The sequence below is a fragment of the Mytilus galloprovincialis genome, chromosome 11, assembly GCF_965363235.1.
Source record: "Mytilus galloprovincialis chromosome 11, xbMytGall1.hap1.1, whole genome shotgun sequence".
In the NCBI taxonomy this organism is placed as follows: domain Eukaryota; kingdom Metazoa; phylum Mollusca; class Bivalvia; order Mytilida; family Mytilidae; genus Mytilus; species Mytilus galloprovincialis.
Window position 1 is genome coordinate 19,107,329 of NC_134848.1, and position 27,600 is coordinate 19,134,928.

The 27,600-nt window shown below is 29.8% G+C and overlaps 1 protein-coding gene across 5 annotated transcripts; it reads right to left on the minus strand.

Moving 5' to 3' along the window:
• Positions 1–5,831: 5,831 nt before the first annotated feature.
• LOC143051815 (uncharacterized) lies at positions 5,832–27,275 on the minus strand. 5 transcript variants are annotated; one of them, XM_076224777.1, is made up of 24 exons: positions 27,086–27,275; positions 19,747–19,761; positions 19,292–19,405; positions 19,005–19,028; positions 18,649–18,666; positions 18,128–18,193; positions 17,765–17,782; positions 17,265–17,276; positions 16,804–16,827; positions 16,496–16,549; positions 16,041–16,142; positions 15,553–15,576; positions 15,076–15,135; positions 14,551–14,562; positions 14,041–14,112; positions 13,460–13,498; positions 12,070–12,135; positions 10,480–10,524; positions 9,968–10,072; positions 8,870–9,124; positions 8,144–8,296; positions 7,760–7,778; positions 6,770–6,797; positions 5,832–6,094 (listed from the first exon to the last, which is right to left on the minus strand). In XM_076224777.1, exons 4-21 carry the CDS (start codon positions 19,021–19,023, stop codon positions 8,163–8,165), a joined length of 1,125 nt encoding a protein of 374 aa, XP_076080892.1. In that variant the 5' UTR covers positions 19,024–19,028; positions 19,292–19,405; positions 19,747–19,761; positions 27,086–27,275; the 3' UTR covers positions 5,832–6,094; positions 6,770–6,797; positions 7,760–7,778; positions 8,144–8,162. The 5 variants fall into 5 exon arrangements, with proteins under 5 accessions (XP_076080892.1, XP_076080891.1, XP_076080893.1 ...); XM_076224776.1 differs by lacking the exon at positions 27,086–27,275 and having other exon boundaries at positions 19,747–19,848; XM_076224778.1 differs by lacking the exons at positions 13,460–13,498; positions 27,086–27,275 and having other exon boundaries at positions 19,747–19,848.
• Between the last annotated feature and the right edge of the window lie 325 nt (positions 27,276–27,600).

The window sequence follows — 27,600 nt, forward strand, 5'->3', positions numbered from 1 at the left end:
CCTTCTTTTCTGATACAATATAAAGTGTTTCCATATCCGATCGTTATTCACTTAACAGATGGCTACAGTATAAAAGGAAGCAGTTGGCAAATGTTTTTAAGATGGTAAAGTTAAAATAATTACTCCATAAACGGGATCATCATTTTGGTTCTAAGTGTCATTTTGATTGTTCTTTATTTAAAGCCAAATAACTTTTTTTTACGTTAGTAATATAACAGAATGTGACATTTCAAGGGATTTTATTTGTCATTGTCAACACGATGGGTTCAGTTTTTTAAGCAGATAAGGATTGCCTATCGGTAGAACATGTTAATTCTCTAATCTTTTCGAAATCCCCTTTTAACTTTCGATAACATTATCTTCAGTTATACTCTCACAACTGTTGATGTAAACTTGTAATGTTTTCCTTTCTTGCTATTGTAAAGTAACCAATTTCTGGCACAGCTCCAACTATTATAAAAATCATTTTTTTTCTCAAATTAATTGACGTGAGCACCACTGAGGTTGTTATTTCGAACCCTGCCCGAGTCTAAATGCGTTCGACTCTGATTTTAATTGACTAGGTTCGCCGGTTTTACATTTGCATTTTTTCTCCTGGTACTGATCTTCCTTCATTAATAAAACAAATGATGCCGTGGTGTCGGCAAGTGTACATGAAAGTGATGTTTTATCCAAACAACCAATCATCAATCATACCAGTATACTAACATAGAGTAATGGAATGCACACTCGTATAGATAATTGTAACAGTGTTTGCCTAAAGTAAGGTACCTCTTCAGTTATTTTCTCCTGGTTTTATAGAATAACTGTTACTATGCATCAAGTTTAAATTGAAGGGGGGGCATCAAAAAGACGTTATAACAAAAATACCGACCATAAGGTCAATTCTAAAAGTGAAAGTCCATAAACACTAACAAAATCAAAGGCTAGACTTTATTAAAAACTGTCTTGGTACAAGCTTTTAAGGGTACAATTAATGGCTAAACCTGGTTTCATAGTTAACTTACCTAATTAAAAACCTTTTTTTTTTGTATTTTTCTCTTCAGCATTGTGATCTTCATTATAAAGTCGAAGAACTTCAATCATACATGTTTGTCAATGTGTTCCTGACGAAAGTGAACCGAATTTTACGTTGGTAGTTGACTTAGCAAGCCCCGATTTTTTCTTCGCTTTGAAAATTGGTACACATACATTTTCTTTCATTAAACAAACTATTTTTGTAAATCATCCAGATAATAATGCATTTGCTGCCCAACGAATTATGTCCCGAAAGACTGATATTTCAGAAGAAGCAGTAATGACTCAGAATAAGTTACCTCCGTTGAGCATCCAATGTGTTATTTTTTATTTTTTGGCTTTTCACCAAATCCTCTTAGTTGCCTTCAATATCACGAAAAAAAACACATTTAATACAGTAGAACCAATCGATTCGCCATGACAAAAATAAAAGACAAAGTTTACGACATACCATAAAACACTTCATAATAAACTAAAATCTGAGCAACACGAACCTCACTTATTACTTAATGTGATTTAATGTGATGCGACGACATGATATGTCCATTACTCTTTACAAATGAAGGTTCAAATATATAAGGGGTGACAGTAGAAAAGTAGAGTTTACAGTTTCTGCATCAATTCTTGATTTAATAATTAAAGAAACAAAAAATGAAGGTACCGATAATTTTTATATCATATTAGTCGACCTAATCTGTTATTTCATAAACGATACTATTTTTCTGCACCAGATGAGCATTTCGACAATCATTATGTCTTTTCAGTGATGCTCGAGGCCAAAATGTTTGAAAAGCCAAAGCTTATTTAAAAAGATAAATGGCTATAGACCAAAAAGGACAAAAGAGTATAGCAAAGTCGGGCAAAGAATCAGAGCTTTGTATGAGAGTGATACATTTCTTAATCTTAAATAATTAACACAAAATCCGTATTTTCATTATAGTACCGAAGTACTGACTACTGGGATGATGACACCCGCAAGGACTATCAGTCCACTACCGGTTGTTGTGTAACGTTAACGGTGCCCATAAGTACATTTAGACAATACATGCATCCTTCGTGATGCTCGAAGTCAAAATATTTGAAAATAATTACCTATTCAGGAGTTGATGAGTTGATTAAACCGACTAGTAAAAAATTATAACCAACTTTGGGAAAAGAATCAGGGCTTTGCATGATTGGGATATATTCCTGAAAATCAAATAACTTCATAATTGATATTCATCATTTTTATCGATCTGACAATTTTTTTATCGAAGTTATCTCTCCTCTAATAGTGACTTCAATATTTCACAAACAAAACATTCAACAAATCTAGTAGGAATTACTTTTTAATTTTAAGACTGAATAATCATTAATTAAAAAAATAAGCGAAAAGCAGATTTCCGAATTAAAGTTACCAGGCCTATAATTAAGTATCCAAGACGTACATTTCGTCTACATATATTTAAAGTCTTACCACTGTTATTTGATTATTTCTTTTTAATTTGAAGTGTCATATGACTTTTATATATCTTTTGTAAATAAAAACGTCTTTAACTGTTTCGATTGAAAAGTGCTTCATATGACAATGAAGGGCTAAAAGTATGCTGTAACTAAAAATGAATGTACAGTCATCAGAAAACTATTTGAAATATGACATCTGTTCATAATGGGTAAAGTCGATGTCTGATAGTTGTAAATAAAGTGTAGCTAGAGTACAATAGAGAATAATAACATAACTGGAAACAAACGGAAGAGGTCATCAAAACAAAAAAATACAAAATGTATAGACAAAGCTGGTCAAGGAATCCGAATGAGGGAGATGTATTCCTTAATCTATTTCAAATTCATTTAATTTCAAAGCAACATTGAAATTAAGATACGAAATTGAAAATAAATACTGGTTACAATAACTATATAAACCCAAACTAATGTTGTTATCCTATATAGAAACACTGCATACTATTTTGACCGTTAAAAATATCTCAACAATCAAAAATATATTTTTCAATGTAAGTAAACAGTTATGTCATTGAATTTACAAAAGCATGATTGATTGCTATGTTTGTATATTTTTTGTTTGTTTGTTTGTTTGTTTGTTTGTTTTTGTTTGATTGTTTGTGTCTGTTTGTTTGTTTTCTATTGTTAGTTTGTTTGTCTGTTTTTGTTTGTTTGTGCAAGGAATGTCTTTACGTCTACCAGTCAATTGCTCGCATTACAAGGAGACAGAAAAAAAAACGATTAAAAGAAAGAAACAGGTTGAATGACACCCCTAAATAAGAAGAAGCGCGGGCCCTTAGTTTCATCTTTCATACAATGATTCCCATTCTTTATTTGGTTATGTAACACTACATTCAACTACTTTAAAACGAATTATGAAAGACAAAGTGATGGTTTTACAGCTGTTCATTGTGTTATAAATGTTGTATTTACATGGTCCAGCGTACATTTAAACAACTATAATTCAATTCAGTTTCAATAACCGATTCAATCATGCTTAGGTCACACATTCACGAATACTACCCAGCATCAATCGTGGCAATCTGTATTAGTCCGTAGATATCCGTATTATTGTCGTAGTCATACGTAATAGATCGTAGTAGACTTGTATATCCTTGACAATTTTTAAACATGAGCAACATTTGACTACGGATCAAACGACCGTAGAAAATATATTAAGAGTCATCCGGATATAACCAATACAGTAAATATAAACATGAGTAACCTTAAGACACACACCTTAAACCGGCAGTAGAAAACATACAAGTTTTCCATCATTATAAATACCAATAAATGTTGAGAATGTACACATGTTTATATTATTGATCATTTAATCCGTACTTAAAGAACAGGGTAAAAATCAGAAGACAAAAACATGATGGATTTCGACAAAAAACAAAACAAACATGAGTTTACAATAAATCAAATTATGTTTACGTTTGTCATCGAAAGTGGTTATTGACAGAAAAACAAATCACTTTTCAATCATTGTAAATGCCGATTTATCTTAATCATAAGAAGTTTAAAGTACAGGCAGTCGTACTTTTAAAATGTTTGGTTGATCTTAATTTTTGCAGCAACGATATATTATTTATTCTACACTTGCTACAGGTATAGGTTATAAGGAATGGTTGAGATATTATAAAACATGTTTAACCCGCTGCATTTTTGAGCCAGATCTAAGTCAGGAGCCTCTGGCCTTTGTAAGATTTGTTTGGTTTGTGATTTTAGTTCATTTATATGTTTTGGAGTTAAGCATGACGCCCATCACCACTGAACTAGCACACATTTTTGTTTACGGGCCATCTGAAGTATTCTTCCGGTTGCAGGATATTTTGCTTGGTTAAAGGTCAGTTGGTCTATTAAATAAAATGCATCATAAATGTTCTGATCATAGATTCTTATACCTACGTAACATTATGTTGACGCTTTATAAACTACATTTCTCAACATGTATAAGCATAAATACCGAACTACAAAGTGATTCCAAAAGTCCATAAATACTGACAAAATCAACCGTTTACCAGTCAATGGTATATCAGCCAATGGTACAGGCCAATGATGTTGAATGACACATGGTGGTAGAGCTGGCTTACCTACTACATGTATGATAATTGTTTATGGTTCGGTTATGTTTTCAATATCCGGCAATCAACCCAAACAGACATAATTGGTTGAAATGATCATAAAATAACATGCCGGTTTTGTAAATGGGTTTTATGTTGTTGTTTTTTTTTTTGTCCGATGTTGTGTCTGTCTTTCCTCACTTATGGAAAAGTTATTAACTATATGTGAACGCCGGTTGATGTTTGTCACTGCTAGTTATTGGTCTAGCAAATTATTGGTGTAATTGATTATAATCCCTCTTACAATAATTACAAACAGTTGACTTCATAATTGGATAACTCATCCTTTATTATATTTAGAATTGTGAGCGTCTTAACTGTATTCACAAGAATTTCTCCAATGAACCCTCATCTTTTTTGTTATGTCTCCGATAGATATATTTCTATTTGACAATCATGCAACATTTCCTTTATTTCAATGAACTTCAGTTTCAATCTGCCTTCAACACCGGGCACTGTTGAAAACTCGATAAAAATTACAGACCGTTTTTTATGTTATTTTATCTTTTCTCGTGGGAATTTTTTTAAACGGGCTGTTGTGTGCAAAATTCGTTTGTATGTGCATGGATTGGCAATTGTTTAACTTGGTTTTTATTCCATTTCTTAAGAGTTGTTTGTTCATGTGCAAATTTTAAAATAAAAATCAGTAAATAGTACAATCTGACGATATATTACATCTAAAATATTCAATGAATAAGGTGCAGTTCAAGTAACTAACATGATTGTGGGGAATTGTAAATTATACAATCTGGTGAGGATTTAATACAACGAATTATATATTTATGAATAGTGTGAAGTACAAGTATCTCGTATTGTTGTGGCGATTTCTTTCACTTTCTTTTGTATACTCGTTTTCGAGCGTTTGTAGTTATGTGTTCGAAATATAAACTAGAAGGTAATTCAATATGGTAATGTATTTCATGTAATAGTATCGCTGAATATGATGCAGTACAAGTTCCTACCATGGTTGTCGGAATTTATTTTTTATTTTTAACTTTTTTGTATATCATTTTCTTTGAGATTTTGTATTTGTATGATTCGAAAAAGAAATTAGTAAATAGTACAATCTAGTAACGATTTAATAAAATCAATGATGTATTTCATCTAACAGTTTCGGTGAATATTGTGCAGTACAAGTACCTAGCATTGTTGCGGCGATTTGTTTTTACTGTTTGTGGCTGTGTGATTGAAAAAAAATAAACTAGTAAATAGTTGTATCTAGTAAAGATTTAATAAAATCAATGATGTATTTCATCTGACAGTCGATGAATAGGGTTCAGTACAAGTAACAAATATTGGAAAATATATAATTTATTTTAGACGCCCGAAGATGATGATTACATTGATCAAACCGATGTCATATATTATCTACAAATGCTCAAATCACGTAAAACACGTGGTAACAAACGAGAATTAAACGTGGTAACAACAAGTATTAATGTCTGAAATGCCACCAGATTTTAGAAATCCTCCTGAAATGAAAAAGAAAATCATTAATATCTACATGTATACAAAACTTGATCAAACAAACAATGGCTTAAAATTTAATATATTTCTAAATGGCTTATATTGAACGCCAGTCGTGTGTATCCTCTACACAATACCCGCCAATACCCGCCAGAATCAACAAAGTTAAAAGCTCAAATAAAAAATGCATATATGTAATATGGACTTACATTGACCTATAATGGTTTACTTTTTTAAATTGTTATTTGGATTGAGAGTTGTATCATTGGCACTCACACCACATCTTCTTTTATCTATTATACAGTATGATTTGTGTCAATTTTATATTTTGGTCATTATTTTGTTTACATTTACAATCTTTACACCCTTCCTTTCAGTATTTTGTTTGCTTTTAAACAACTGTTATTTATACAATTGGTTATGGTCCAACCTATACAACTTCGTTAAATTTAATGTATGGTTATATTTCTTGTTCTATTGATTTCGAATGCAGTATAAACATTTTTGATATTTTTTGGAATAATATATGTCAGGATCAAATTTTAGTTCTTTGCCTTGTTTTATACTCCGTGTACGGTGTAAAGTGTTTGTTATGGTCTCTTGTCAATGCAGATTTATTAGGGTTTTTATACCAATAAAAGTTGGTATAATATTCGTTTGTTATTATTTGTGTTGCTTACCTAGGAAAAACTGTTACTCAGTATTTGGCTGCAATGAACAAATGATGATAATTAAACAATTGTTTCTATTTTTGTTATCAATAATGTCAAGTTAACAACTAATCTTTTACGTATTATTACTATTATTATTATTATTATTATCACGTTACATTTTTCCTCTCTTTTTTATTTTAAGAAACGCTGACAATAAAGTTATTGTTTTGAATGACAATTTAAAGAAAATCAATTGAACATGGGATTTGCCAATAACAGCGGTGAAAATAGAAAACAGTTAATGAATAATAACACCTTTAAACAGTATAAATCAAATATTGTAACAAAAATAAAAAAAGTACATGACATGTGTCGAAATAAGTCTTGTATAAACAAATTTCTACAAAAAAAAACATAATGTTAGTACTGATAATTAGAAGAACTTCCACCAAAGCATTCAATCTCATTGAACTATGCTACTTTTAAAATTCGACGTAATTTTATACTGCATACTTTATAGTTAACAACTTAATGTAAGTTGTGAAAAGTACAGGTCAAAGGTATATACATTTACTTTTCTAATTATTTAGTGATTGAAACATTTAAAACCCAAAACATTTGTTCATCATTAAACCAAAGTTTTTTATAAATGGACATTATTTTAAAGTTGTTTTGGGTATTTCACCTGAAAATTGTTCTAATAATAAATCTAGCTGTTGGAATTGTTACTTCCTGTTAACATAATTCAAAACACGTTTAACAATAGTTCTAATTTTTAATCTGTAAAACAAAGCACACAGGGTTATAGTATAGGTGAGGTATTGTACATGAACAATGAATTAGTCATACAACAACAACATTTATTTTTTATTCAACAATGATATTATACAAAGCAAGAAGCAAAATAATCATATGACTGCATAAATATAACAGCAATCATGTGGGCCATTCTTTAATTAACCCTTCGGTGCGGATTGTATATGAGGTAGGAACTGATACTGTAATAGTATTTCTTACCCCTAAACCTTCAAGTAACCTAGAAATAATAATAAATTAGTGTTAACATATTTAGGAAACAATATATCTACGTAGTTCAGACATTGCAGTAACATGGAAAAGCCATATGAATGTCTAAAGTTAACTCAATGATAGAATCTTGTGCGTGATGAAAACACGCATATAGTTGTTTTCATTTATTAAATAACGTTATACTTTTCAAAACAAATGATATTGAAAACTTCACATTATTAATATAAAGCAGTTGCTAGAATTGAAATAAAAATGCTTACTTTGAAATGAACAGATGGTTCTTTATAAAGTAAATAGCGAACTGTTAAAATTGCAGTCATTATTTAAATATAGAAATATGAGATATATGATTAGGAAAACAGATGAGCATACTTGTAATTATTTAATTTTCCTAATAGTCGCCTTTGGAACCAATTCCATATCCGACTGGTCCGTATCCGCCGTATCCTCCTCTGATTCCAACTCCGATACCGCCGCCACCAATTACACGTCCGCCTCCAATACCGCCACCAATTCCACGTCCGCCTAATCCACATATAAAAATATGTTACATAGTTATATATACTCAATAAAACAAGAAACGCACAAACCCGTTTATCAATCTGGAGAAAATACTCGTAATGCAAACAAAAGGGTTGTTTTGTGCTTTAGATTGGTTAAAAGTTTAAAAACTAGGTTCTTCATACAAAGTAGATTTACTCAAATTTGACTTTTTCTAGCTCCTCGTGTTGACTGGTGAGATACATTCATGACTTTGATTTTTTTTTTGGTACTTAGCGCTGTGGATGCCTGGATTAATAGGAGTGTTCTATTCATATAATTACACGTGAAAACAAAGGGAACATCTTTTGTTTAAAATAATAAGAATAAAAAAACTGAAATTGTGTAAAACTTTTGTCCACGTTGTTATGCTATGATATCAACGAGTTCCTAATTTGAAACGCTATAAATGTAAACCGAATACCCCGCTCTGATTTTGTCAACTAGGACGTTGCTTAAATCTTTTTTAACTATTCAATACTGTCGACCGTCTGTTGAATGTATCGTTGTGCATACTTCCGTTCCTGTCCGTGCTTCACTTAGTGTAGCAAGAATTACCTCCTACTAGTGCACCGCCACCGATACCTCCTCCTCCTATAACTCCTACTACTTGTGCTCCTCCACCTAATCCGACTCCGCCTCCTGCTCCTCCTCTAATAGGTCCTCCTACTAGGCCACCACCTCCGGCACCTAATGCGACTCCTCCACCTCTCAAAAATTCTCCACCGGATACAATTTCGTCTCCGATTGGGAAAGCCTGACCTTGTCGGGAACCTCCGGCTACTCTTTGAACTGTACGTCTTACTCCTTGACCTGTGTGAATTGGATGATTATAGGGGGAAGGATGGAAAATTAAAAGGGCTATTTCAAAATGATTTTTTGGAACTTAAAATTTATCATATACAATCATATCTTCAGACAATAAATATACAAACAAATTCTTTGAGTAGCCCTTTTAACATTGCGATATTAGTCTCTGAAATGTCTTATATTTTTGACAATGTATATTACGTTTTTTTCTCATATAAAACATGTAATTGTAAACACAAAGACGGTAAAACATTTCAGGGACGTTTAGGAATTTGAAGGAACATTATTAGTATAATCATACAGATAATTGTGTTAATTTTGTGATACAATTTTTGGAGAACTGTGAAAATAGATAAATAATTTGGTGCAATGTATAGTGTTTAGACAAAAAATTGTGCAATGTATGTTGTTTACACAAACAATTGTGCAATGTATGGTGTTTACACAAACAATTGTGCAATGAATGGTGTTTATACAAACGATTGTGCAATGTATGGTGTTTATAACAACAATTGTGCAATGTGTGGTGCTTATACAAACAATTGTGTAATGTATGGTGTTTAAAAAAAATTGTGAATAAGCAGGTGAGTGAGTGAAAAGAAAAGTAGTGTAGATTGTATGTGTGCTCGGTAGATAAGATCATGCAGTGTGCCAACGAATGTTTTGGAATTCTCCTGCTTCTTCTTGTCATACTTTCTCGAGTCTTTGTGTCAGTTCTAAGTATATCCTCTACGTCGTATAAATCATCCCTTACATAATATATCATGGTGCTGCTCGTATTAAAAAGATGCGTGCACATAGATAAAATTACAAATTCAGTCACAAATAAGAAAAAGATTTAGCTACCTCTTCTTGCATCGTCTCTGATTGGTTGACCTGAACGTCCATCATGGAATTCAACTGCTACTTCTTGAGCTTGTGGTGCTACTGCTGGTCCTTGTGCAGCTTGTACTGAAAAATATCAGCACGTTCAACATTTATTTAGGGGAGAGTTGGGGTATTCTACTAAAAATAATAGAATCCTAACCAAACAAACCTTTCGGAAGATATCTAGAGGTCAACATGCATTCATAAGTAAACACCAAATTCCACTACAGACATAAAACATATAGAATGAGTGTTTTGATTAAATATGTTATATTTCCAGTGAAAATGAGACTTGATTTGTTTTAAGTCATTTTTATTACTTTGCATATTTGATTTTGAATTATGAATCTTGACTGAAAATTGATGTCTTTTCCTCTGGTGGTTCTTGAGCCTAAAAAGCAGAAAGATCATTCAAATGTTGAGGAGTACATAAAACAAACAAAACAAACAAGAAGGAAAAAAATTGGTAACTTACTAGAAACGTTTCTTACCTGTACGTCTAACGTCAATGGTTCTTCCAGCTGTGTTTGGTCCGACTAAGTAATAAAAAAATATTCATTTAGATATAAAAATAGGGTTTCACGTGATAAAGTTTATAAGGCATTATAATTTACGAAGTGTATATTATGATCAAAAACATGATTTTTGAAATTATGAAGCCCACCTTATAATTCTGTTTAAGTAAATTTTCAAAGTTTCATTGAATATTTGTTTGCAAGTCACTATTTCTTTCTATTCAAATTTTTTTACATTTAGTCCTTTTTCCAAAAACAAATTGAACAAATATCGAAAATATAATTTTGAAAGGTACTATATATATCTCTATTGACCGAAAATAAACAAGTGGTTTTTTTTTCAAAACAATTCACAATAATATTCATTAAATGGAATGGTTTCATAAATATCGTTCCGTATATCACAACGACCAAAACACAAAAAGGAATTATTGCCGACAGTTACAAGACACAAGAGTATATAAGCTACGGTGCGTGCATGTTTCAAAGGTGAAGACGAATATATTTTTCATTCAGCCATTTTCATTCCTAATGCAAAACATTGGTTAAGAAGAAAATTTTAACACTTGTTTTAGGGTTTTTTCTTCATATTATTCGACGTGCTTAAAAACGCAGCGCAATAACTTACACATCCAAATAAAATGTCGTCCATAATTGACCAATTATAATTACTACATCAGGAAAATAACTTGTAAGTTGTAATTTTCAAACTGTAATTTATAAGTGGTTTTGTTTCAAATTTAATTTAATGCTAAGAAGCGCTGCAAAATATCCTACACATTTAACTAAAATGTCATCAAAAATTTCGCAATTTACATCATCATTTAAAAGCGCTCAATGGAGATTTTACGCCTGGCAACATAGTTACAAAATACATAGGGATTAAAGGTTATGGCGCATGCGTATAACAGAGGGAAAAAAACGTATAAATAACTCATTCGAACTATTGCCTTCATTATATCAAGACAATAGATCACAACGAACATTACATAAAACAGGATGTGCTCATTGTATAAAATGATAATGATATATAATTATTGAATATATATTAAAGCAAAGCATAACATGGTGTTTTAGGCATGTCACTTAGGCACCAGTTTTATCTATTATTCCTAGCTTTACTAACTTTCTTAATTTAATATACCGGAAATTTTCTAATTACATGACAAGTATGTTTTAAACCATTTCGACGAAACCAATCTAATAAAGGGGCACTGTCATAATTAATTGAATTGAAATCAAATTAAGCGAATTCTCATTGTCTTAATAGTTCTAATTGTATGGAGACATTTTGATAATATAGCAAGAAATTTAAAAAGGTCAAATAGTGAACAGAATATTGCCTTACAGATTCTTAATTTGATGCATTTCTCCTATACAAATGCCCAATGTTTGTTCCCTACACAGTTGTTTTAAACAAGTGAACTGCAACATATGTTTTACATAGTTTGAACAAATTATAAATGATAAAATTTTGACTACAAAAACTGGTGCCATGTAACTGATTGATATATGATATAGTATGGCTAAGGATAGATATTATAGGGTGGGATTTTCTCTTCTTACATCGATCTGCTTCGATAGATACTGCTCTATCCTCATTTGTGCCGGCAAATACTCGGCCATTGAATCCTTAAAGAAGCAAAATAAAAATACTATTGTGCTACAAATTACCTTAATAATATTAAAACATATTCACCTTTTCAATAGTGCTGTTCTTTATCTTCCAGACCAAAACAACTCGATCGTGTGATATAACTATACGATTGTTAGAATAATGAACACGACCGTGTCAAATAATCGGTCGTGTATCATTATTAAAATATCGTAGCAACAGTACGGAAATTCAGAATATCGTAGCGTTTGTAAAACACTTGTTTTATTTATTCTTATAACCAAAGCGACAGAAATACTTGAGAAATATCAATTCGTCACCGTAGTAATTAAATTAGCATTCTCTTTAATGAAAGTCATTAATTCTCACATGTCTCAACTCTACGATACACGAAAAATACTGGAAATGATACTCCGTTCATCGTGGTGTAAATCGTGATTCGGTGCGAAATATGCGAAAATTATTAGTCGTTGGGTATAAATAAACGAGCGTGCAATAATGCTGGTTCTTTTATTGAATACTTTTGGTTTGTCATTGACAAGATTTATAACCGTTTATTTTATTCAACATCCAGGAACATAGTGTAAACCTAGTAGTCATATCAAATTCTAGAAATAACTATATAGCTACAGCTATGAATCTAAATTAACTACGAATAACATTATTCCAACATGCAAAAGTTTATGAACAGATATGTTTAGAGGAGGAATTATTTCATTTACTCTTAAAAGTAGAAGAGTTCTTTAAAATTTCAGAACAATAAAATTGAGAAGAGAAATGGGGAATATGTCAAAGAGACAACAACCCAATGACTATTAATATTCAATTTAAGATATTCCTGAAAATCATTTTCAAATGGTGGCTGGTTGAAAAATATTTACCCCAATGAAATATATATCAAAATTTTGCAGCTATAAAAATCGTTAAATTTTGAAATTCTAATTTCAGTTACAACTTGATATTTCTAGATTTGAATATATAAAAACGTCTGTTAAAATGCCCGATCATTGATGAAACCAATAAAACATTATATTACTAAATTGTATATAGAATATTTTTGTCGATGTTTCACAAAAATATGATAATGCTTCCCACGAAAGAGTAGATGTTGAAAATAACATGCAATGCGTTTTAAAACTATTTAGAAATTTGGTTAGACTACCAATGTAGTTTGTCCCCGATGTATTACAAGATTTTCTGAACGCTTTTAAAGACTAGAGAAAAAGATATTAAAACTAACATGCAATTAGATTTAAACTATTTAGAAAAGTTGTACGACTATAACTGAAGCACCAAGACCGTGTTAAAGATAGTGTTCAACGTCTTCTGTTGCTGTTTTACCTTTTTTGGGGCTTGGTATTCTGAATTTCTCGACATGAACTATGAAAATCAATATGCATAATAGTTATGAAGATGAATAAACATGTATCAAAATATATAGCAACACAAATGGCTATATTGACCAATGGTGTTTTTATATATCATTTTTAATACTGAAACGCTCAGAAAGCATTTCCAACAAAATGCGTATACAGTTAAATGAAGACTCAAGCTTTTAAGAATAGCAATATAATAAAATACACATTAATTCGCGTAATAAGTTGAAAATCAAATATAATCTTATTACATTTTGTTAACCAGTTATGTATTTGAAAATGAACGTCATTCAGATTATTAATGTATATACTAGTAGTTCAAAATGAACAAGGATAAGAATTTAAACGTCATTTATGACATCAAGTTAAAACAAAATCAAGATGTTTCAATTTTAACAAAGACTCTTTAACCAATATAAAGAAATACGGGGTTCAAAAAGAGATCAATATTATTTCCAAATCTTTTATCTTTCAATAAATTGGTCATTAAAATATGTCATGCCACATTTAATGACAATCGTCTGAATCACTCATAAAGATTCATACCTTGTGGTACTCTTGGAACAAATTCTCTGACTTCGTGGTGACGTGGTCTGTTCTGGACAATTACATTTGGTGCTAAAAGTAATAAACAATTCATTATATAGTTAAAGTAAACGCGTGCACTTTACAAATATAATATAACACCAAAGTGACGACAAAAATTCATAAATGTTTGATTCACAACTTGTCGTATGTACTTCTGAGAAAACAACTGTATCAATACAAATCTTTATGACAATGAGAAATATTACAAATGTTAGATGCTATTTAATAATAACATTATAATCTTTATCCAGAATAGTAATTTTCTTATAATAAACATCAAAATTCAAATTCAAATATTTTGTCAAACTTCTATTTTTAAAAGTCCTTTGATATTCAAATAATTTGAGTATTCAAATGTGTCCGTGTTTTTCATCAATATACAAGTAGAATATAATCAATATTTAACAAGTGCCTGTCACGTATTTTACCCAGAATCCAAAGCTCTCCATTTGGTTACAGTTTACTTACTTTCAAATGGAACTGAAAAACAAAAACAAACATATATATTAAAAGATGCTTACAATTCATAAATATCCACTCATTTGGCAAACCATGTTATATGTTGAAATAGAAAATGGTTAATAATATGCGTAAAGTAAATTGTGTAGCAACATAGAGAAAGATCAAACAAGACTATGTAAAAATCATAACAAGTGTGAGAATGTTTTTGTTTGATTGTAAAATGGTTTGTGAAATTTGTATAGATTTTTACGTATATTCTAGAGCTTGGCTAGAGCTTGGCTAGAGCTTGTAATCATTATAATTATTTCACGTACATTGGGATATTCTCAATGAAAACCTATTCTGACAAGCTTTACTTGAAGAACAAATGAAAACATATCTTCACAAAACTAGAGGTTTGGATCATAGTTATCAAACGTATCACACTTATAATTTAATACGCCAGACGTGCGTTTAGTCTACATAAGGCTCATAAAATACATCATAAAACCTGACATTATATAGAGGAAGTAGCTTAGAGTATCAACATACCATTTTCAACATGAGTTCTGTGTCTGGTCAATTTGACTGGTCTTGGTCTTGGTACATTAACTGAAAAAGATAACAGACATTTGTCAGTAAATCAAATAGTTTGCGTAAATTTGTCATGTATGGAGGAACTTACAAAATTGCTATGAAACATGTTGATTATATTCACTCTTAAATATTTATTGACTCAGGAAATTGGACTTAATTGTGAAACTAAAAAAGCAATACAAAATACATTTATGATCATCTTGATCTATTGAAAATATATAATGTGAATTCTACTTCGCAAAGAGAACCAGAACACGTATTTAAACAATAGAAATAACAACGCAATGTAATGAAATTAAATTAAATACAATACAATGCAATCAATTAACCTGATTGCTTTCTTATTCTTTTTGTAATAAGTAATATTTATACAATATAACTAAATAAGTAAAGTGATGTCACTATGAAAATAATGTTGTTAATGAAGCTTACCGTGGACGTCGTAATGTTGAACAACTGAAAAAGATATAAGAAAAAGGTCATTACGGTATTAATAGAAACCCATTGGTCGTATTAGTTTTATGTTTGTCCACGACATGGATTGGGTCTTTAACATCGTCATCCTCTCTTTTGCATAAAACATAAAAATTAAATTGATTTATTCTACTTAGTGACCGCCATTATGTCTTACTAATTCTATAATACAAACAACTCAAATCACAATTGTTGGTTAATATAATATACATGAATATGTGTGAAAGTACAATATACCTGCATGAAGCTTATTAAAACATTTATTGTCTTTTTACAAATATCGTGTCCCTATTATCAAATTACGAAGCAAGGAATCATGTAAATAAACTCATCATAGATACCAGGACTAAATCTAAATGAATGAATATTCGTAATATGTCTTGATTGAAATCTGGATATTAATTAAACACAAATAAGTTCTCCTTTTTTGGTATATAGATACTCACCTTCTCTTGTGAATGGTACTGGCCTTGGTTTGTCAATTGTGGCGATCAATGGAACTGGTTGGAAGTGTGGTACCTCAACTTTTCTGTCGTAAACCTTGGTGACTAAAGAAGAAATACAGAAAAATATTCATATTGTTTATTAAGTCCAACAATTCGTACTATATTAAAACAAATTGAATAGTAGTGTATATTTAAAATGAGATACACTGTTTAAATAAATTATGACCAACTATAAAACAAAAGTTCTTGTAAAAATTACGCTTTATCTGAAACATTTTTACTGTCCCCGTTTTGTTGTGTCACAGTGGCATAAAATGTTGTTTTAGACATTAGTATTGGAATCTTCAAATCAAAATGTGATTTTTTTGCTAGATGTCAGAATGTCATTTGGAACTAGATGTAAGGTCATTCAGGGGAAATGCACAAAAGTGTTAATACGTCTATGGTATACTTACTTTTCTTTAGGAAGTCGACAGCAACTGGTTTGACTACTGTGAATGGTTTTGGAACTGTTAAATATATAAACTCATTTAGTTATACTGACAAGAACTCATTCCTTGGCGTAGTTTTTAAGTAATACATTGTTTTTCCGCAATAGTTGCTTTGAAAAATATGTGAGATTCTAAGACAAATACACAAAGGGAACAAACTAATAATAAACGGATCGGAGACAATATTTGTAAACAACTTTTATATCTAACATTCTTAATTCAAGTTAAATAATGTTTGATTTCAAATATAGTAAAAGAAATAAAACACTTACCAAATTTCTTCCTTTCAACTTCAACTGAAAATTATAAAAAAGTAAAGGTAATATACAAATCATTTACCACTATGATAATAACAATTTATGTTGTTACAATAATTGACATTTTGAATTGAAATTCATTTTAAATGTATTGAGCGGCATATTCATAAAGTTGTACAATAACTAAAATATTTATCTAGATCTCATTTAACCAACTTATTATTGATATTCGATTACAAGTAGTCAGGACTTCTCCCTTTAATTTTAGTATATGTGCTGCAGTCTATATAAAAGAGTCAAAATATGGAAAACAACTGAACTACTTGTCTTATATATTTCGGCGTAATGTATAACAGTGACAAATAGTCAACAGTCTTCAAAATAAGATATAATCTGTCCATACTGGTATAATTTTTTAGAAAAAAAAAATAATTATTTAACATCACATGCAGAAGATGGCTGTATTTTTTACTTACATGGAGCATCAACTGAAAATAGAAAAAAAATATATACGTTAAGCGATTTCGAATAAACAATTATACAACTTGTTCTTCTTATCCAACATAGAAAATGGTATGTATATTTTTAAGTATTAGTTTAATAAAACTGGCGTTACTTGAATTGTTAAAAACAATATACATTGAATGTTTTGCTTTTTTTTTAGTATGATTTGCCTCATGCAATAGTTTCCTCTTGGAACTAAAACTTGTGTTGTTTGTTTTATATCATCTTGGTGTTCACTTCATGTACATGTTTTTTGTTGGTTTTTTTCATCAAGTAACAACATTTCTTTGTAACGATTCATAAATATTTAAATTATATTTAATAATTGTGTAAACAATCAGTTCTCAAAAATTGTAAATCGCCCTCATAGTACTTTCTTTTAGAATTTACAGGTTGATAACTGACGATAAGCTTTAAAAACTTTCATGCATGTATGTTTATTGATCTTATCTTATCAACTGAATATACTTACTATGCTCAACCTGAACAACTGAAATATAAAAATAAAGAAAATTATATAGACATTATATGATATAAACAAGTAGAGGAAAGCATTTTTTAAAATAATCATTTCATATTAAAATATTCAAGTCTATAAAGTTCTGTAATGGTATTTCTGGTTATGAAATGTACTGAGTAAAACAATAAGCAACTTGAAATTTAAGTAATTATTTTACATTTCGCAACGCCTAATGAAAGGGTGTTAAGATGATAAAACTATGTAAAATTATATATGTTCTTACGAGATGTTGAAAAAATGAAACATCTAGTCGACGTGTCAACTGTATATAAAGTATCAGTATACGTGTCAACTGTTAACTTGTAATACACTTACCATGATTGTCGTGAATAACTGGAAGTGCAAGGACTTCGTTTACAACAACTGGTTTTGGGATAATTTCTGAAATGAATTATTATATAATATGAAATATAGATTGAATAAGAAGGCTGTATATATAATTTATCTTTTTGTGAAATATAGTGTTGTATATGCTCCAGCATGTTTATGTGATAAGAAGTTATATTAACTTCGTTTAGTCTATTGTTTAATTCCGTTATTTGTACAGATTATTTGTACGTCGTGTTAATATATTGGTATACTGGGGAAAATCAAATAATTTTGCATTCAGCTTTCACAAATATAAAATTGTTACTTAAGCAATAAATCAATTGGAATGTATTATTTCTTTTCTTCATTTTTGGTGTAGATATATAAAGGATTCTTTTCTTTCGTTAGTGTTTGATAATGGTAATGTCAAATTTGTTTTTTGCATGAATAAAATAAGAATGTTTGAATCAATATTAAATCCATTCGCCAGTCAATCGAAAATTATCTTTGTATAATAGCTTACTTACCAGGTGACAAAAATGTCTCTGAAAAGGAAAACAAATTTGCAATTAGCACATTTAAAAGTCTTTAAAGTTGAACAACAATAGGTAATTGAAAAATGCATTGATAATATACAGGCTTAAAACTTTACTATTTCTAAAATTTGTAGGCTAACGAAACGGACGTAAATTATTGATTTGAAGGATATTGTCACAATAAGTCAAATACCTATTATATACTAACAACTATTTGTGAAAAAATGAAGCAGATAAGAAGAGATGCTTCAAAACACTTGATCAAATAATAAAATTGTATTTCTTTTTTTTTTATATTTTGTATTCAAAATACTCTAACACATCTAATTATTGTAGGCAGTACTTACTGTGTTTAACGACAACCATTGGAACTGTAAAAAATGTATAAAAATTAAAGTTTAATAATACATAAAAGGTAAAAGGTACATCAGGTATAGGTAAAACAAAAACAAGTGAGTTTAATTTTCCAATGTTTCAGATATTAATATTAATTAAGGAGGCAAGGTTCATAATCAATAAATTGATTTTTTATTTACAGAAAAATTCAAAATTTGTAGTGCTATTTATTAGCTTGATAAACATTTTTAAAAACGTAGGGACCACCATCTACACCTCGCATTATGATGAAACTTACCCTCGTGGATCAAATCGACCACTTGGTTAACACGTCGAACCTCAGTCCTTTTAAGAGGCACATGTTGGTGAACATCATGTGCTGTATCTTGTCTGAGTGGTTTGTGTCTTACAACTGTAAAAGTAAATAATAAATTTTTAATTCACATGCCAAGTACAAAAGTGTCACTTTCAACTGTCTTTTAATGGTGTTTATCTTTGCCACAACTCAATTGTGTGGTTTTTTTGTATAATTGGTATTGTGTGTATGTTTTCTTTTTCTTTTCTTATTTCTTTTTTTGCTGTTTTTTTTTCAATTGGTCACTGTCTTACTGTTAATTTAACAAACAAACAAAACCACCACCATTCACATCTATATCTATTTATATATTGCATTCTTTTTTATTTATTGTTTTGCGTTGATAAAGTGTATTCATGTTTCATTACGTAAACAAACTATTTATAAAAACTACTAACCTGCTTTTGGGATTGCTACAATGGAAGAGAATAAGAATACAATTAAATAATAAGTTCAGTTGAGATTTTTGAACATCAGTGTTTAAAAGAGTCACCTAACTCATCAAATTGTTTTTATTAACAAAAAGACAACTCTGACATCTAAATTATTACGTCAAACAATGAAAATGGCTCATTTCGTTTTTAAAGTTACTTGAAAGTCTTTCGTAGAATATAAATTTCCTACTTTAAACTCAAATGTTGTTGTCGTTATGATTGTGAAACATACAAAATGAATCGAATTTGACAGATTGCCTTCTAAAATTTCTTGATATCTATTAGTACAAAGGACTATTGAAATTTATATAAAATGAGATTCATAGTTAATTTATAAAACTAGAGGCTCTTAAGAGCCTGTGTCGCTCACTTGGTATATATGCATATCAAACAAAGAAAACAGATCGTCAGATGGATTCATGACAAAATTGTGTTTTGGTGAGAGTGATGTGTTTCGAGATCTTGCTTTACTGAACATTCTTGATACTTACAATGATGTCTAATTATAATGAACTTGGCCTTTTAGTTCCAGAGGAAAATATTTTGTAAAAACTAATGAAAATTGTTAAAAATTGACTCTAGAGAGCAATAACTCCTTAAGAGGTCAACTGACCATTTTTGTCATGTTCACTTAATTGTAGATCTTACCTTGCTGAACATTATTGCAGGTTATAGTTTATCTCTTATCCATAATAGTATTCAAGATAATAACCAAAAACGGCAAAATGTCCTTAAAAATTACTAATTGGGGGGAGGGGGCAGCAACACAACAATCAGTTGTCAAATTCATCAAATTCATCAAAATTTCAGGGCTGATAGATATTGTCTTGATTAACAATTTAACACCTTTTCAGAGGAGAAGATTTTTGTAAAAGATTACAAAAATTTACGAAAAATTGGTAAAAAATTACTATAAATGGCATTAACTCCTTCAGGGGTCAACTGACCATTTTGGTCATGTTGACTTATTTGTAGATCGTACTTTGCTGAACATTATTGTTGTTTACAGTTTATCTCTATCTATAATAATATTCAAGGTAATAACCAAAAACAGCAAAATTTCCTTAAAATTACCAATTCAGGGGCAGCAACCCAACAACCGCTTGTCCGATTCATTTGAAAATTTTAGGGCAGATAGATTTTCACTTGATAAACAATTTCTCCCCCATGTCAGATTTGCTCTAAATGCTTTGGTTTCAGAGTTATAAGCCAAAATCTACATGCTACCCCTATGTTCTATTTTTAGCCATAGTGGCCAACTTGGTTGGTTGGCCGGGTCACACATTTTTTTAAACTAGATACCCCAATGATGATTGTGGCAAAGTTTGGTTTAATTTGGCCCAGTAGTTTCAGAGGAGAAGATTTTTGTAAAAGTTAATGACGACAGACGACGACGGACGCAAAGTGATGAGAAAAGCTCACTTGGACCTTCGGGCCAGGTGAACTACAAAAAAAAAAGACAGTGATAGTTGAATGTATTAGATACAACATATATGTTTATATTTTTTGGTTTATATTATCTGATACCAATCTAAGGAACATAAGCTTTTGAAATTTTCATCCACTTTTAAAGTTAAATCGCTGTCTCGTTTCTATTTTTTTTTTTTTTTATAATTACAAGTAAAATATACTCACGAATGTGTACAACTGAAATGAACAACACAAATATATATATTACAATACAAATACAGACACATCTTTATCTATTTATCAATTGATATTTGGATTTCTTAACTTAAGTGGTTTTATGCGATCTTGTCCTAAATAACTTTCTTGAAATATGCATGTTAGTTATAAGGAGTAATACTCAATGATTTAGAAGTGTTTTTAAATAGTTATATGCCTTAGTGCACTTAATGACAATGTACAGAACGAACATTTCCGTTGACAATCGATGAATCAGTTTTGAACTAATAAGGAAAAAGAAGCAATCACAGGATACACAATAACACATGGTAAGAATGTCACTTTTTTACAAATGTTTTGATCAATATCAAGTGTCTTATTCATGTTTACATAATCAAGAATACTACAAACAACAGTGTCTAGACGATGGTTGTTACAATGAATAGGAGGATGACAAAAAATATTTCAAATACAATCTTTAGTTTATTTTCAACAAGTCAACTGTACTAAGATAGTTCTCGGTGTTTCGATAATATTGAATGCAATTTTGATAGTTTTAATTCATTTCGAACGGACATTGTTATCCAACATTGCGGCAAAGGGAAGTAACTCAAACTACCTAAATTTAAACTCGATGTTTGGGTAACTAAAGAACAGTACACTAATTTGCATTTTCTTTATTTCAATTTTTTTAATTTACTTAATTTGTATCGAATGTCATTTTCAGCTGAAGTAAAATTGCGAAAGTACATTTTTTTTAAACACTGACATCAGATTTGTATAGAAAAGTAAATAATTGCAAAGTCTGCCAAAAAATAACATGTTATTATTATTACGTGATATTTCATTGTGTCTAATCGAGATTTTAATTCTGTAGAAGTGCCATAAAATACCAACACATAACATCAAAAAAGTTCATACTTGGAGATGAAAGGGTTTAATTGCAGTGTTGTACGACATTTATAGTGTAGCTGTAATAAAATGCCAATAAAACGACTATGAAGCATATATAGGTGAACATACCCATACGTTGTCTAATAAGACAAGCATTAATTGCTCAAAATCGTTTATTCTCTGTCATACGAAAATTTATGATTTCAATAAAAATGACAAGAGGATGACAATGTCATGTATTTTTGCCTAATTGTGCAGTAATGGGTTCATGAACTTCCGGTGAAGGAGCAAAAGCAAAATTTAATTTCTTTTATGTATCAAAACGATTTTTGTTGACCTTTGTCGTGTTTTCAATTCTCATTGTTTTGACTCATAAACCTATATTAGGGTATGAATTGATTTTTTGTTTGGGGAGGGGGACTTTAACATTTATGTCAGAGCTGTTAAATGTTTGATTTGAATATAAAAAAGACTATCTCAAATTCAGTCCAAAAAGTCGCAAAAAATACTTTTATTTTTATTTCATTATTGATCAGTTAATCGGTCTACAAAGGTCAAGAAATACAACATCCTTAGGGCGTTTTAATCAATTACTACAATGTCACCGTTGTTTAACATCAAAGTAATTAAGAAGCAATGCAATTTTGTGATTTATATGATTTGTTTGGCACACAAAACAATGCAACTTGTCAATTATAGTTAGGCTTATGCAAAAACTACATTTTTCTGTCTGAATAATGAAGTAATGTATATGTTTCGTCAATGTGTAGATTATTATCAATTTCCAAAATCCTTGTTTGTGTTCACTAAACACAAACCACAAAAATGTTTACATACGATTTATGAAAGAAATTATTCTAATTCCATTTGTTTTCTCTTGACATAACATTAAAAGGGAATATTTGCTAGTTGATAAAGTTTTAGCAAATGTATATTTCATTTTGTTTCAAGATATGTTCTATTAGTATTGCACTCCTCTTTCTATAATATATAGTCACTCAATCCAATGCTTAAATTGATGAAAAGATCACTACAAAAATCTGCAAGCAAGGAGAAGTGTTGATTGCCAATGAAACAACTAACTACCAGAGTCTAAATGACGGGAATGTAAGCAATATACATTAGTCAACTAAACATATGAGACTTAAATAATGAACAAATAATTCTCATCATCAAAAGACTTTTAAAATATTTTTTTTTTTTCTGTATGGATTTGTATCACTGTTTCATTTGATGACTCAAATATATCTGCATATTAATCAAAGAATAAAAAGTACTTACTTTTCTTTGGGAGTGGTGGTGGGATTCCTGAAATAATAAGAAAAATATTATAAATGTTACCCACATAAAAAAAATTTAATGTTACCTGCGTAAAACATTGTTAATATTACCAGCATAAAACATTGTAATGTTTCCCGCAAAGAACATTTATAATTTTACCCCGTATTTGATATTGTATGTGTACCTATGTTACATTATAAATATTTAAAACAAAAAAAACAAAATCGCTCAAATTCCGCTCAAATCTATACTGATGGCTGTGTTTTTGTTGAGTGGTTTTTTTTTTTTTTTGGGGGGGGGGGGGGGGGGGGGGGGCGGGGATCATGGTCAACTCTTCAACTACAATTTAGATAAATCCTCTTTTTCTTGTGTCTGATTGAAGTCAGTATGCGTATGCTGTCAAACAAGCAAATTTCAGTGAAGAACAAAAAAGGGATATGCAAAAGTTATTCTGGTAGATTATATTGGTACAGTTCCTTCAATCTTATTCAAGGTATTCTGTCATAAATCACTTAAAACTACAAAATAGAGTGTTTGTTCGGGTTCAAAAATTTACAGCAAAAAAAAGCATGTCCTCAATTTCTCATATTTGACAGATTAAGATGAAACAACCTTATGTTTTATTTTGGATAAAAACATTTGGTAATAAATTTCCGTGTTTTAACAAAACAAAAAACAAAAATGAAGGTCATGTTTCAATAAAATTTCATATTTCATATTTTTTTTAATTTATTAAGTGCAAATAAAAGCTTAAATGCATTTTTGTAGAGTGTTAACCTTACGCTTCGTGTCAATGTAAATACTGCCAATCAATCTGACAACAAAAAGACTGATGTTTATGTGGGCATCATGTTGAATTAATTATGGCATATAACTTTCGTCGATTTGTTTAATGTTTCATGTTTGATGTTTGCTGTCAAAGAATAAATTCTGTCAAAAATATCAATTAAATTTGAAACATGTCACTTTCAGGAAACTGTTAACGTGAAAACATGCCTTGCCTCTTGTGCTTCGATGCACTTGTTTTATTTCATTAAAATGATATGTCAACCATCGTAGTATATGTTTACGAGCAGACATGCCTTGCCTCTTGTGCTGCAATGTACTTGTTTTATTTCTTCAAAACGTTTCTTTAACCATCGTGGGAGAGGTTATAGTTTTATTATTACCAGTATTATTGCTTGTTTTTATATTTCATAATAAAACAACATGTCTTGTTACCTTTAAAATGCATCTCATTTTTAGATTCAATTCATTTGAAAGGATATTATTTGCTTAGCTCTTTGTTTAAGTGAGTAATTTAAACCTTATCTATTTTATTTCATACTTTTAGAACAAATAAGACAAAGCGTGAAAAAGTTGCGTTCGAACCTGTATGTACATTTTGTAATTTCTCTCTATTCTATTTGAATTATTCTAAAAACAATATCCAGATCGTAAAAGTTTATACAAATGCTAGTAAAACATTTTTATACGCATCATTAGAAATTCCTCTTCGAGGTGACATATTACAAAATATGAAACGCACTATGATGATGAAAGACTTTACACAACTAAAGCAAAACCACGAATCTATTTCTTCTAATTTTAGAAAACGAATTTATACTTTTAGACCTCACAGACAGGTATTTAATATTTTGTTTTATGACGAGATTTAAACATGTTTCTTGAACGGTTAAACATATGTTTAATTAATAACGTATTGTTATGTCTTTCATTTCAGATGTTTGTAATTTTAAATTATGATTTATTAATGTTGTGGTTAAAAGAAAATCTCTTTTATTTAAACTTTATACATCTATTATGAGATAAGATAAATGATGCAAAAAGCTGACCATGCATTCCTTTCTTTTTCTATTTTTTTTTTTTTTTTTTTTTTAAACTGGATATGTTTTTTAACTTAAGGTTTTATTTAATTGTATTAGATTTTGATAACTAAATTTGGAAAGCTTATAAAGTTATATAGATAAAGTTAAATCTTTAGTTCAAACATTTTTAAAATATTTGTCCTTGATGTTGTTATTTATAATTATTCAGTATTTTATAAGGAGATGCATAATGATTGTCAAAAGGACCAACTATCCAACAGAGTAACAATAGGTGACTGCTTGGCCCCAAACACTGATCAAAACGCATACCGCACAGTTATCCCTAAAAGATGCCGACATTGCAAAACGTAAATCAATTACATTGTGAGAAAACAAGTTGGACTTCAATGTTACTTTTCCCCCTTTAATTTCAAGTTCAGTTGGCATTAGAGCTTAACGCTTTTATCAATTTGCGTACCTCGGAATTTGAAATTTATTTATGTAAAAAACAATTACAACTATAATTTTTTGCGAATGATGCTTCATGATTAACTTTTTTAAAAATATAAAACAAAACCTACATGCAGTCTCACCCAAAAGACATATGTATCTTAATATCGATTAAAAAAGTTTTAACTGTAATTTGTGAAGAGCCAATCTGTTAAGGAAAGATTGGTAAGTAACCGTTTTCTTTCTGCATTGAAATACACAACATGTTCGTCGTATAAATCATAAATTCTAATATATCTGTAAAAGATATACATGGTCTTATGATGAATATCTACTCGAAAATCCAAACAAATAAAGCATTCGTTCTTCTTTTTATTTTAATATGCAGTTAACTAGGTTGCATATGTATGTCCACCAATGACTGTTGTTGTTGTAGTACTTAATGTGTTTAGACGGAAACCAATTCGATCTTTTGTTTTTTTTGTATTATGATTTTGATCTGTAACATATATTTAATTGATATGTATGCACGATGCTTGCATGCGTCTGTTTCTAACTAAATCTATAATAATCGACTTACCCAAAGTTCCGATGGCTACAATGAAAAATAAACATAATTAGTATTCAATAAACAAAGAAATGGTGAGTTAGTCTTAAACTTTTCCTTAAGAATTGAAGATATAAAGTAATGTGAGTAAGTCGTAAACTATGCCTTAAAAAATATGAAATTCTTAACTAGTCATTTTCTAAGATTGATTTGTTATGTGGTTTGTAATCATCAATTTGAAATTTGATGTTACACATCTTCAATTATTGTTAAAACATATAAAGAAATAGAGAGAAAAGCTTAAGGCATGCAGTTTATAAAATTTACAGTTATTATTTCATAACTACATGTGACATATGCACAATTATTGCATTTTAAATATTCTAACGTGAAACGAAAGATGTTTATTTAAATATCTTTTTTGTATTTGTTAAAAACTTAAACTTCCACAATATATCAAATATATTATAAAGTCCATGTAGTTTCTGACTATTTGCAATGTTTTTTTAAAGAAATAAGAAAAGAATTAAATAGATGCGCGTTTTTTTCTTCCCAATAGTTAGATTTGTTAGTGAAGTACGGTGAAAATTAAAGTTTAATTTTTAATAATAACTAAGTTTTCAAATTAAAAATTTTAACCAAATATTTTTCTATATCTATTTCGTTTAAATTTTAATATATCTTTTTTTTTAAATACATTTTCCAATTCTTATATTTTTTTATTTTATAGTTGTACTCGTACTTATAAATCCTCAAACTGAACTTACCAAAAAGCGAAATAAATAAGACAACTGGCAGCATTTTGAGTTCCTTGCGGTATGCGCACAGTTTTTCCTAGGATAATTCAACGGGCTTCTATCGGCAGTTATAATTACTCTTATTTCTATTTATACCGGGTCATTAAATCCTTTGCTGTCCTATCACACACGCGTTAACATTGACAACTTTTTACACACATCAATTACAAATAAGCCCTGCCCACCAAAACGTCCCTCTATCAGCCCAAATCGTCCAAGGGGAACTGATAAGGGTTACCTATGTTGCTCACATTTTTATCAATATATTTTATTATTTCTTCACAAAAAAGTGTTCAATATATTAAAATGGTATATTTTATCTTTTTACATGTGTTGAAATTCGATTTCAAAATGTTACAGAAGCAAAATGCAAAATTTATTGAAAACACCCAATGTTGCCTCGTTCTGAAAAAAA

What these genes read in the sequence shown, in the direction of transcription:
- LOC143051815 (XM_076224777.1), bottom strand. An exon ending in TCAACATTACGACGTCCACG is followed by an intron (nt 15,136 to 15,552) that starts GTAAGCTTCATT and finishes TATCTTTTTCAG; the next exon opens with TTAATGTACCAAGACCAAGA. An exon ending in TGGCGGTGCACTAGTAGGAG is followed by an intron (nt 8,297 to 8,869) that starts GTAATTCTTGCT and finishes TATGTGGATTAG; the next exon opens with GCGGACGTGGAATTGGTGGC.